The following is a 13143-nucleotide window of genomic DNA, read 5'->3' on the forward strand; positions in this document are numbered from 1 at the left end:
AGCATCTGTCCACACATCTGCTGTTTTGCAATTGATGAGTATTATCGGTGTGCATGTGCGTGTGTGGGGTTTTAGGAGATAAAAAAAAAATTATCCAAAAATTATCCAACCTCTTATAACCTCATCCCATAACCTCAGCCATTGATGGGCTAAAACTGGTCCCAGGTCAGATGACTAATGAATATGGGCTCATGAGTTTTTCCAGCAGGGCTACCAGGGCACTGGGGTCCACAGTCGAGAAGGGTAGCGGAGGTCAGCTACGATAGGCACGGTAAGTCGGGCTATATTAGAGCAGTCCATAGCCATGGTCGTTACTGTACAGATGCTGAACCCAAGTTTCCACCCTGTCTGTCCCTCCCACTCACACAGGAGGCACACCACCGAGCATGGGCAGAAAGCGGTCGTGGAGATTCGATATCGCGCCCTCTTTGGTGGTTGCCGTGGCAATAAGAATTCGGGTCACCACTCCTGGACTGCGATGGAGAAAAGTGGTGAGGAGAGAAATCATGTGACTTGAATTGTTGCAAAATAAATTGTGCTGAAGTCTTTGACATTTGGTCATAATAAGACATCTATAGTTATGTGCTGACAAAACGTGTGGTGCACAAGGCCAATAGAAATAGGCTATTTCAGTTTCACTGAATGCTGTTAATGTACATCTCAGCCAAATGCAAGTCATAATTCCTTGATCTCACTTCTAAGACCCGTTGTTCCTTAAAATCCTTTGCAGCATCAATTTATGAAGATGGATGACAGCCCTGGTCCATATTCAGAAAGCCGTCCGAGCAGGTTTGGTGATCTTGAGCATGAATATGGGCCTGGCAGATGGGCTACCAGGGGGCTGAGATCCACAAACAGCGCAGTCTAGAGGGCTCCAGTTCCCCACAGAGAATCTTTGTGACTCTCTGTGTGCAAAAACAACAAGCTATACAAATTAAATGTAATTTGACTGTGACAACAGACCTCTTTCAGTTATGAGAGAAGATTATTAGAAAATAAATGGGTTTAGACATGTAACCTGCACTACTATGGTACTCTTTTTAATGAGTCACTGTCTTTATATTATTTTTTGGGTTGGATAAGCTAAGTTCTTTACATTTTGCATGTCAAAGCAAGAATAAAAACCTTCCAGAGCTCCCACCTGTTTCCTGACTTCAATGTTACACAACACAACATCAATAAAGGCCCCTCTGTCCCATTTAAGATTTGCAAATGCACAAAATATTAACTGTGACAATGTTGTAGGGGTGCGACGTGTAACCTCTGGGGTCAGAAAAGGGTCTCGTGTAAGACGGTTGCCCTTTGACTTTTCAGCAGAAAGTGTTCACCTGTGTTCATGGCTGTTTGCAGGTGTGCTGGTTTCCATGGATTTTTGCAGCATGAATCTTATGCAGTGGCTGCATTTTACTTTTTTTTTTTCCTTCCTGGGTTTAAACAGATTTTTGTGAAGATGGATAATGAAGGACTTATCTGCAACAGAGAAATTTAGTGAATTGAATTGCCGTTACATCACTAATGGACAGTGATGGGATGGCATAGGTATATCCAGCTGATTGTTTTGAAACTTGTGGCCGTCTTGGTATGGCTGGCATGCTGATTTGTGCCAAAATTGTGCAGGTGAAATAACTGTTAATGGTGGACACTTTTGATGTTCTCAAGGATGTTCAGTAGATGTTTCAAAATGTGCCTGATTTGTGGAAAGCAATCTAATTTTTGACACAAAGTATTTCAAAGGTAACTTCGTTACAGTGGCCATTGCTTTGTAATTGGTAAAATTACAAGGATTGTTTCGTTGCTACTCAAGACTTAGTTGACATCACCCACGGGGTATTTCATGAAGCAGGATTGCTGAGCTGGATAACTGCGCTGAGTAAAACCCGGAACAACTCTTTTTTAGTTTTGTCCATGTTCCACATTTTGGAGGGTTCCGGGTTTTACTCAGTGCATCTGTCCAACTAACTCAGTAAGCCTGCCTTGTGAAAAAGATTCAGAATTTTTGGTGATTTCAAGGTAGAAAAATAAATAAATATGAACCCGCCACCTTGTGGTTCTGCAAAGCCAGAGCGAATACCACTGTAATATAGGTATATAGCGGCACCTAGTGGACGTATCTCTGTTCCTCCCATCAGGGTGCACGATCGCTCTAGCTTTGGTGTTGGTAAATGTGCCGAGAGCCGAAGGGTTAATTCCTAACACTGCATGTCCTGCCAGCACTCAACTCCATAATCCCGGCTAATCTGTGCTGCATCTTCCATGGCGGAACTCTGTTTGTACGGGATAACGCATTCTTCTGTTTTTTCTAATGATACTTTTGCGCTCCCGATGAACTGCGGTCGTTACCGGCCTGTTTTCTGAATTATGTATCGCCTTCTTTATGTATTACTGTGCTGTCTGCGCGTAGTACACTGCTTTTGCCCCTCGCAGTGCACCTGCGTTTTACACAGTCGGAGCGACGGGACGGGGAGCAGGTAGGCTACTTCTTTTTGACTTAAAAAAATATATATATATTTTTACTGAATATTACGTCTTCTTCTAACTGTGAGTCTTTTCCTTGTTTCTCAAACGTACTTTTGTCCATAGTTTTAACGTGATCACAGAACTAGCTACTACTGTATGGATTGTGATGACAGGATTTAGGATAGATTAACATTGTGATATAATCATTTCCCGTTATGTTACCAGTAGTCGCAGTTGTGGTGGTACCAGACACGGTACGCGCGCGGACTACGTGTTTACAGTACCATACGACCATGTTGCGTTAAGAGCACACCAGCTCTAATCTGGCATAACAACATTATATTAGAAGAAACAGCAACACCTGTTTTGTGGCTGTGTCAAAAATAGCTGGTGATAATCCGTATTTTTTAACAACCGGATGAGACGCTTTCATTGTAAACAAACATTTGTTTAGCCTGTATTTTTTCCCAGGGGTTCTCATAAACATTTCATTTTCATATTCTTGATGCTTCAAGTTTAGAAGTAATCAAAACAAGCCTTAATGACAACAGTATAAGACAAACGTTCTGTAAAATCTCAAACATTTTAAAAGTATGACTAGATTACAGTGCTGGGTGAATTCATTTCTATTTTATTTGATTGGCTTTTGGGCTTTTTAGAATGACCTGCAAGTATATTGGCAACAAAAATATCACGCGGAAAACCAACCGCCGGGTAAATAAACAGGTGATACATCACCGCTTTTCTTCTGGGGCATTCGTCATTAACCGATTTAGCAGTCACCTACTAAATATTCTCCTAAATATTCATGTCGCACACGTTAACTAGTCAGCTGATTTTTATCTACAGGAAAGCTGAATGCGCAACAGCGCAGTTGATTCTCGCGCTTCCTGTTGTGTTGTCTGGCTCAAACGGCGTTACCTGTGCGGCGTTATAGTAACTGCAGGCCTTGTAAACCGATCTAATGCACTTATGTGCTTTGGTATGTAAGTCGCTCTATATAAGGGCATCAGGTAAGTGAATGTCATGCCATGTAGCATAGCGTGATGTATTGGTTATCATACGAGCCAGTCGAAGCAGCCGGTGGGTTTTTCTTTGAATTTATTTTGTTTGCTCAATATCATGATGAGTTTGCTGTGCGATCTTGATACCGCCGGTGTCTTTCCTGAAAATTATTTGTACTCTGTGTCCAAAAATAGCATGGCGATTCGTCCTTTCGTTAAAAAAAACTAAACCCTGTCAACAATGCATGCGTACATCGCCCCAGTCCTATACCCCACAATACCCCTGGGCCCGCCAAACGTCGTGTGGAAGACCGGACATTCGGCATCCCCACCCAGGCGTTCACGTACAAACTGGCGGAGAGACGCCCTCGGGGTCACCTACAACTCGGTGACGACCGTGGACGCCGGAAGCTTCTACAACCTGAAGGGCCTGCGCGAGCTCCGGCTCGACGGGAACGTGCTGTCGCTCTTCCCCTGGGAGTCGCTGCGGAGAGCCTGCGCGACGCTGGACCTGCACGAACCGCTCCCTCGTCCCCGGGAGTCCGCCTGGACCTGCGCACTCACACCTGGACCTCTCCAGCAACAAGCTGACCACCCTGCCCTCCGACCTCATGGACATATGGCCCCCCTTCTCCGGGGCGGTCCGGAGCGCCAGCTACTCGCAGAGGGTGGTGCTGGGACTATGCCTTCCAGGGCGGACTCCCGCTGCTATCTGGTAAGGTGTGTCAGACTGACTGATGAGGGCTCTGTTCGGCTGACTTTATTTGTGGTTAGGTGTAGATGAGCTGATGGAGGTGTGGCTGCTGTCGCAAAGTGTGTGTGTGGTGTGTGTGTGTGTGCGTGGGTGCGTGTGCGTGTGCGCATGTGCGTGGGCATGTGTGTGTGTGGGTGTGTGTGTCATAATTCAGCACAGTGGTATGGGTATGGGTTCCACTCAGGTTCCGGCGGTTCCTTGACAGATTTCTCCTGGACGGGGCGTGGCGGAGCGCTCGCGGACTGATGGCGGAACCTGTTCTGAATAGATTAGCAGAGGATTTCGGCACTAAAAAAAAAAGAAGAAGCGGTGGGGTCACAGATTAGCCCGGGCCCTAGAGGCTCATGGGAAATCCTTCCCCCAACTGCAACTTCCAGCTGGTGCAAAACCTCAGACCCCAGACCTCAAAGGAGGCCAGGCTCTCCCTGTCAGGGAAGTGATGATATTATAATCTGCGATTGGAATCATTGTCTACTTGATGTGGACAAATACTTCTGTAGTGGAAATCCTGTTAGATCTACCTGAGAAATATTGGGGGTGGTTGAGAACTGCAGTACTCTAGGGGTCAGGGTGTCATAGAAAACTTTTAAAGAACAGCTGTGCAGAGGGGGATATCTCACTACTGTCAGTTCGATATCCAACACTGAAATCCCCATCTTTATTATATGAAATTCTTTTTCTCATCATCATTATATCATTGAGGGAGGTTATTTGGCTTGTTTTGTAATGTTGGGGGCACGGAGGGATTTAGGGCTGGGTCCCCTTTCCCCTGTCCCCTTCATAAATTATGCCCTTGTCTGCCATCATTTCACAGCACAGGAAATATCATCACGCCAGCAGAAAGAAAGTCTGAGGACAAAGCTTGTAAAACTTTCCAGTACAAAATGGCTGATGAGCAGTCCTATATGATTTCAACTGATTAAGTAGACTAATACAGTGTGCAACCACTGTCCATAATTTTGAGTAAATCCAATGATTCATTTTTTTAGTTCACCTAGCTCAAGGGTACAATGGCAGTACTGCCACCTGGAAATTGATTCTGCTTTAAATAGCCCACTGGGTAGTGGAATCGTAATTCCAAAATGAAATCCGGAGATCTGGAGATTTGGAATGGAGACAGAGAAACGGCATCTTTATTGCTGTCGTATGACTAATGCGCATAACCGCTACTCCACGATATTTTCAGCTCCCCAGCCTAAGCTAACACCTCTGTTTTTCTTGTTTTTATTTATTTATTTTGCTGTAGTTTTTTTCGGTTCCATGTTGTGGTGGGACGGCTTCCTTGCTTGGGGCGCTGGATTATCCGGATTTGCCTAGCTGTAGTAGGAATCTGCTGCCACCTGCGTTTGTGACGCTGTAGGCCAAGTCCCTGACAGGCCTCGTGCCAAAGGTGTAGACGAAGCGCTGATCTTTCTCGCATTTCAAACTGATTAGCGTCTTCATCGGCTGCTCCAGTTACAGCACGCAAATGTGGCAGCAATCTGTGTGACTTTAAAAAGAGAAAGCGATTTTTCCTTTAAAATATAACACAGGCTAATACAAAACACTGCTAAGCAAGGAATTCTTTTTACAAATTGCTTATTTTTCTGGGAAAAGTAACAGGTCTATCATGAAAAGAACAGAAATCTTTCTTTTTTGACGTAGTCGAGATATTTCACTTACGTGCGCACATCTCATGTCCAGAAATGAAATTTCCGTAGTCACACACATGAATTACAATTGAAAGTGACAACCAGTAGCTGAGGTTACGTAAAATTAAAATAAAATCTTCTAGGGGGGAAATGTTTTCCAAAATATTTTTAGTCATTACAATATATTATTTAAGATACTGTATTACCATACGCCCCCCTCTCTTTCTCCCAATGGACTGTCCGCCAATCCACAGGTTAGGCTACGTGGTGACGTATAGCAGTATACCTCAGTTCACGTTCACCTAGGCCTATTGTTTTATGTGGAAAATTGGCAAACAAACTGTTGGGCGCTTTAAACCGAAAAAGATTAAACAAAAGACAACGTTTCCTACGGTTGCAAGGTGTGTCCATTTAAAGCGTTCTTTAAAACTGTTAGGTCTACGGGTGGAAAAAGAAACCGAGTGGGAAAGTCGGTAGAGAGGGCAGAAGTAGACACAGTCGCTCCTGAAACGGATTAATCGTAGCCTACATGCGGCATCTCTCCAATCTGTCATTGCTTTTTCATGAACTTCAGTAATGTCAAGGAGACATTTTAAGAGGATGATGAAGTACCCGGTACATCGAGCTAAAACAAACAAATAAACAAACAAGACAAAAACAACATTTTGATGTCTTTGCAACTGACAACAAGTGTGTTTTGGTAAGTAGGACTTTTCTCCAAAAGCAGTAAATGTACGTGCTAGCATTATGTCAAGAGGACTAGAAATAATGTATTATTTTGACACTTAAATGTTATGTAAACATTAAGAGATTGGCAGGTTTATTGGGTTTGACCCTTGGGCCCTTGACTTAAAAAACCCCAGAAAAGGCTAAACGTGCTACTTGTGACAATAGTTTCAACACAGCAGTGGCTACACATCTATGCTGTCAACGGAAATATTGGGGAAAAAAAAAGAATTCCATGGGTAATTTTCAGAAGACACACCTCTGTAAAAAAACAAATTATGCAGTTCCTTCTATGTCAATTTTAACGTCCAGTTTTCACGTCTTTTTTGGTCGGAGGGCAAGTTCGTTCATTTGAATTTGTTGGAAGAAAGTCAGTTGATGAGGGAGATCTAAGATTTGATGCCCTCTCATTGGCTACTGTCTTCATCGCTTCATGGTTAATGTATGACCGTTGACCCGCCCACCTCCCAGGCGTTCAGGACAACCCCTGGTTCTGCGACTGTCGGATCTCCAAGCTGATGGAGCTGTCCAAGATGGCGGAGCCGTCGGTGGTGCTCCTGGACCAGCTGCTGGTCTGCAGCGGGCCGGAGAACCTCGCGGGCGTGCCCTTCCAGCTGGCCGAGCTGGACCAGTGCCTCAAGCCCACGGTCATGACCTCCGCCACCAAGGTCACCTCCGACCTGGGCAGCAACGTCCTGCTGCGCTGCGACGCCACCGGCTACCCCACCCCCACCCTCGCCTGGACCAAGATCGACGGCCCGCCCATCAACGGCACAGGTACTGCCATTAGGAAAAGGGGGAGTTGGGGGGGGTCGGAGTCTCACACAGAAAGTCATGGGGGGGGTTCACACTGAAAGCCTTGAAGGAGATGGGGCGGGGGGGGGGGGGGGGTCAAAGCACCCCTTTGGGTTCTGTTTTGGATCACTTTCACCCAGACATGTGGAGAGAGGGGGGGGCTCTCGGTACCTGAGTACCTGCCCCTTTTGCCCCAAGTGACCAATGTGCCCCTTTGATTTGATACAAATAATAACATATGGGTATTGTTATTGTTGCCATCATTCATTTTCATTTATTTATTTTGGTCAAATATATTCTTTACCATAACTTGGGGGTTGTAAAACAGTTCCTATAGGTTGATGTGTCCCTTTCTTTACTTTGAGCACCTGCCCCTCAAAATGTCTCTGCGTGGCCTTGCTGAAACTCAGCGAGACTTTGAATTGCGTTAGAAATCCCTTTGTGGAGTACTGTATACAGAAACGTCTGGTGAATGACGTTCTTTTTGTGAAACGGCCCCAGTCCTTTGTCCTTACATACGTAATTCTGCACATCCCTTTAAGTGAGCCTAGTCAGTAATCAGTAAAGCTTTATTGATTATCAGATGCGTTTAAAAGCTCGGACATAGTTCCCGTCCCATATGTTTACTGCTGTAGGTCCACTGGAGAGCCACTCTGTGTCTCCTCACCTTGTCAGCCAATCACAAGCTGCCCACGGGTGTCACATTTCTTTTTCTTTTTTTATTTTTTATTTCTTGTTTTAAAAAAAAAAAAAAAATTAATTTTCCCCAAAGTGGTGGAGGAGACCCCTGGAGAGGGCAGGCGGTGGTCCATCATCAGTCTTAACGGGGTCCTGTTCCGAGACGCGGGGCGGTACCGCTGCAAAGCCAAAAACGTGGCGGGCACATCCGAGGCGTCCATCACCCTGTTGGTCATGGGCTTGGGCTCCACCACCCCGCCCCAGCTGAAGGAATCCAGCCAATCCGCCGCGGCCAGCCAGTCGTCAACCGACTCCGTCCTGGTGACCGCCGTCGCCACGGCAACGGCAACGGCAACGGCGACCGCGCCGCCCCCCAGCACGGCGACGCCGGCGGCGGCCACCCCCACCCCCACCCTGCCACCGGTCCCCACCAAGCAGGGCCAGCAGGGGGTGCCGACGGGCCGGCCACAACCGAGCCGCACGGGCCGGAGGCCGGTGGCGGCAGACAGCGGGAGGAACGCCACGGCGGAGGGACCCGCCAAGGCCGCCATCCGGGGCATCCGGGCGACGGAGGCGACGGCGGAGAGCGTGGCGCTGCTGTGGGCCGCGGACAAGGCGTGGGGCGACGCCCAGCTGACCGTGGTGTACTCCCCCTACCAGGAGAAGGACAAGCAGACGGCCACCGCCCCGGCTGCCTCCGGGAGGCTGGTCCTCACCGGGCTGAAGTCCGGGAGGAAGTACATGGCCTGCCTGATCGCCAGAGGGGGGCAGTCGCGCAAGGACCAGTGCGTCACCTTCTCCACCTTGGAAGGGGAGGAGCGGCCCAATGTGGCGCTCCTGGTCATCAGCGGCCTGGCCTGCACCCTGGTCTTGCCCCTCATTGGCTTCCTGCTGTACAAGATCATCTGCCTCTGCTGCCAGAAGGGCGGCAGCCCCGCCAACCACGACCAGGACACCTACGTCAAATTCGAGACTCTGTCTCTGAAGCAGAGGACCATGGGAAATGCGGGCAATGACCTGTGGACGCGGAGGCAGACTCAGGAGTCGGAGAGAATGCTGCTGTTCTCCAGGTCCAGCATTGACTCCCAGATGACCTACAAGAGCGACAGCTCCAGGTCTGAGTACCTGTGTTAGCTCTTAACAGACTGCCTCAGGTGTGAATACCTGTGCTAGCTCTGAGCGATGGCTTCAGGTCTGAGTACCTGTATTAGCTCTGAGCTTTGGTTCCAGGTCTCTGAGACACAGCTGAGTACCTGTGTTAGCTCATAACAGACTGCTCCAGGTCAGTGTACCTGTGCTAGCTCTGAGTGGTGGTTTCAGGTCTGAGTACCTGTGTTAGCTCTCAGTGATGGTTCCAGGTCTCTGAGACACAGCTTCAGGTGTGAATACCTGTGTTAACTCTGAGCGATGTTTCTAGGTCTGAGCACCTGTGTTAGCTCTCAGTGATGGTTCCAGGTCTGAGCACCTGTGTTAGCTCTGAGCGATGGTTCCAGGTCTCTGACACACAGCTCCAGGTCTGAGTACCTGTGTTAGCTCTGAGTGACATTTCCTGGTGTGAGTACCTGTGAGACACAGCTCCAGGTGTGAGTACCTGTGAGACACAGCTCCAGGTGTGGGTACGTGTGTTAGCTCAGAGAGACAGATTCAGGTCCCAATCTCAGCTACAGCTCTTCTAAAGTACTTGCCAGTCGGGAGGGGCATTGTAAGGGTTTGGGTTTTTGGTTTAAGTGTCTCGTTTCCAGTACACTGGAGTCATAATTATTCTGTTGCTCAGGGTAACTTAACTGGCCATGAGAAATTCATGATTAAGGACTGTTCATTTTTCTATTCAACCACTTTTATCATTCAAGCATATTATTGCCTTATTATTATTATTCGTAGTAGTAGTAGAAGTCACTTTTATTTAAAATCAATTTATGGATTATTTTGCAAGTAACAGAAATGTGTATACCTAATAATAATTCAATTCAAATGTTTCAATTTCAGTGACAATTTCGCAGTGACACTGTTAAATATACAAAACCTCGAATATTACCGTATATACCATATGACGACACATGGGCTTTGTGATACAGTTGTACAATGATGTTCATGCTGATAATGCTGATGCTGGTGGTTTTGCGTGACCCTCCCAGTTACTGTGAGATGCTGATAATAGCATGACCTCCTCTCCTTTCCGGGAGGTGGAGAGATGATTTGTCGACAGGGTTGACTGCACTGTTCTAAGTGCCACTGTTTTGCTGTGATGTATAAATTCCAGTTTTTTTTTTTTACTGACTGTGTTTCTTCTGCCTTCCGATTGGCTGTTCTTCATTTAGATTTTGATCCACGAGTTACTCAAACTCAATCACAAAGAAAAACAATTTAATTTTCATTAAAACAAACGTAGAGTGGTGCAAATTTCAAAGCCTAGCCAAACATATTCATTCACAGATGTGGTTAGATCAGATTCACAAATTTAGGTTGGATTGATGTTTTTATTATTTTATAGTGTATTAGTTTAATATTTTCTGTGATATCATTAATCACTTCATTGCGTGTTGAATGGATTTTGTTTATGTGTAAATGTGCGAGACACGGATTTATAATGCTCATTAAACCTTTCTTTTTCATAAACTATAAGTATCACATATTTTATTTTTTAATTTTGTTGCTTGTTTCTAGTCTGACAAATCTGTCATTGAAAAGTCCATAGATAATGGTCTGTGATAATCCATACCTATTGCACTGGAAAGCCTGCAATGGTCATGAGTCCATTGTGCTATAATATAAGTAATCTCCTGGATTAGGCATTTAGCCAAGGTCCTAATCTCAGTTTAAAGATCTGTAGACGTCCGACCATGTTGACTGAAAGGAGTGGGCCTCTGGTCCTCAGTTTTCCGAGGTTGTTGGAGAGCTTCAAATTGAGTGTACTGTCCTAATTATATTGCATGTCAATGAATGCAGCTGATTAGGAAGTTAATTCTCCTCGCGTGGTTTCTGGAATCTGAACTGGTTCTTGGGTTTTAAGGTGCAAACAAAAGCCAGTGACCCTGTGGCTCTCCTAGGCTTAGAGTGAGAAGGGGTTTCTGTGGCATTTTGGCAAAATCTCAAATATGACTATCAGCCTGTCCATTTGATCATCTTTCAAGTTAATTTGTTTGGCCTCCCTCTTTGCCCTAACTGATTTGAACATTACAGCACAAAATGGCTAACAGCTATGCAACATAGGCTGGTGAAAAAAAATTAAATTAAATTAAAGCTAACACAAGGTACAATGGACTCAAATAGGTTCTCCCTGTTGGTAGTATTGATTATTCAGCTACATATTTACTTGATTGATTAAATAAAATAAATTTATCGAGAGCAAATACCTTGCCAATACCGTGGCACAACACTTGATTGAATGATCTAGGCTGTCCGGCATCTGCTGCTTTTCAGAACCGTGGTGCTGGACAGCGACTGTAGCCTTTGCCGCGGAGCGCTGAACCCTTTTAGCACTACTTTGTAATAATAGCATGATCCCTTAATCCTGGCAGTGCGGAGCGGGTAGCTATCCCAGACCTGGACGAGCGCAAAAAGCCTTTTTGTCCCGGAGTCACGTGGCCGAACGGTTTGGCCAAGGGGTTTTTTTTTTTTTTAATGAGGAAATTCGGAGAACCTGGAGAACGTGTTTTTGCTTGAGTTCGTTTAGCCCCGTAATTGATCCAATTATACAATTAGGCGTTCAGATGGAGGGAAATCCGGCAGCACTTGACCGAGAGGCCGTACCTAAGATGGACTGCTTGCATGTTGATTTTTTACAAAATACTTGCCTTTAATCTGTGGTTTTTCTTGACTTACGCTGTTTAGGTGCACACTACAATGCCCACACTGTAGTGGTGTGCTAAGCCAAACAAAACATAAGTCTAATTAAGATAATATAACAAACAACATCTATATTTATATTGTTTATGTATATTATTTAAAAATGATATTATTTCTCCATCAGTCTACGGGCTGCACCCCACGGGCTACTCAGTCACATGATGTGCAGACATTCTCACCTTTTATTGATTGGATTGGCCTCCCCTGACATCACGCAAATCTTTCAGAGAGCTTAAGGGGAACGCACGTTTAACTGCCGCTTCAGTCTTTCAGGCCACGGACACATCCTGCCTCAGCACTATTATTAGAAACAGTCGCACAGGCTTCTCCCCAGATCTGTAAAAAAACACGTCTATACCCTGTTTGTTTCAATGCAAAGCAACAGACTATGGTTTATAAAGTCAGGTTTGTAAATACATTTTAAAAAATTCATGCAAAAATGAATATATCATATATTATCATATGGTATACATTTAATTTGATAGCCATGTGTTATTTGAAGCGTTAATACTATTCAACGGGGCTTACTGGAATGTTGGTTAATTAGATTTTTGCTTTCTGCTGTTTTGTTCTTTTCGATGCTACTGTCACCTGTTCAATTACAAAGACTGCATTTGACTTTTTTTTTTTTTTTTGCTGCTGCTGTCTGCAGCTCCAAAACATCGCCACTAGAGGGCACAAGTGTTCTACAGCTGCCTAAACACTAACATACGGTGGGTTCCTGGACACAAGCATGTGTGTATGTATATGTGTGTGTATGTATGTTTATATGTATTTGCGTATTTATATGTGTGTGTATTGTATTTATGTACATAATCTATAAACAGGATTCCAGTCAAGTAGGTGAAAAATCTTCAAACCTAAAGTTGGAGCTATTGCTTGTTTTCAGAAAAGCTTTCCACATCAAAGATTTGCACGGTTGAGCTTTTATTTGAAATAGTCTCCTTAAGGAACTTCAAATTTAGATTCTAAAATATAAACCTGACAGGTTAGTAATACAAGTGTCAATTGAGAGGCCACACTTATTCCTGTTCCTAAAAAAAACTGCACCTGAGATTTAGAGATTACGAAAGTGCAGTAAGGGTGACCTGCCCTGACACCGAAGATATTCCAACAGAGGGAGAAAAGCAAAACAAGTCACCGTGTCAGAAGCACCATCTGTCCACCCCCAGGTCCACAGGAAACGGTGTATAGATTTCCTGTGCACCAGGAAGGAGAGCATTAGCGTTTACAGAGGGCATTGCACTTTGAA

At 45.2% G+C, this 13143-nt stretch overlaps 1 protein-coding gene across 1 annotated transcript; it reads left to right on the forward strand.

The window, feature by feature from the left end:
• Positions 1 to 478: 478 nt before the first annotated feature.
• Positions 479 to 10667, forward strand: lrit3b (leucine-rich repeat, immunoglobulin-like and transmembrane domains 3b). Its single transcript, XM_064337908.1, is given in 6 exon segments — positions 479 to 491; positions 3772 to 3826; positions 3828 to 3978; positions 3980 to 4145; positions 7044 to 7349; positions 8140 to 10667. Coding segments are annotated over 6 exon segments (1731 nt in total). The 3' UTR covers positions 9180 to 10667.
• The last annotated feature ends 2476 nt before the right edge of the window (positions 10668 to 13143 follow it).

Source organism: Anguilla rostrata, chromosome 5 (genome assembly GCF_018555375.3).
Source record: "Anguilla rostrata isolate EN2019 chromosome 5, ASM1855537v3, whole genome shotgun sequence".
In the NCBI taxonomy this organism is placed as follows: domain Eukaryota; kingdom Metazoa; phylum Chordata; class Actinopteri; order Anguilliformes; family Anguillidae; genus Anguilla; species Anguilla rostrata.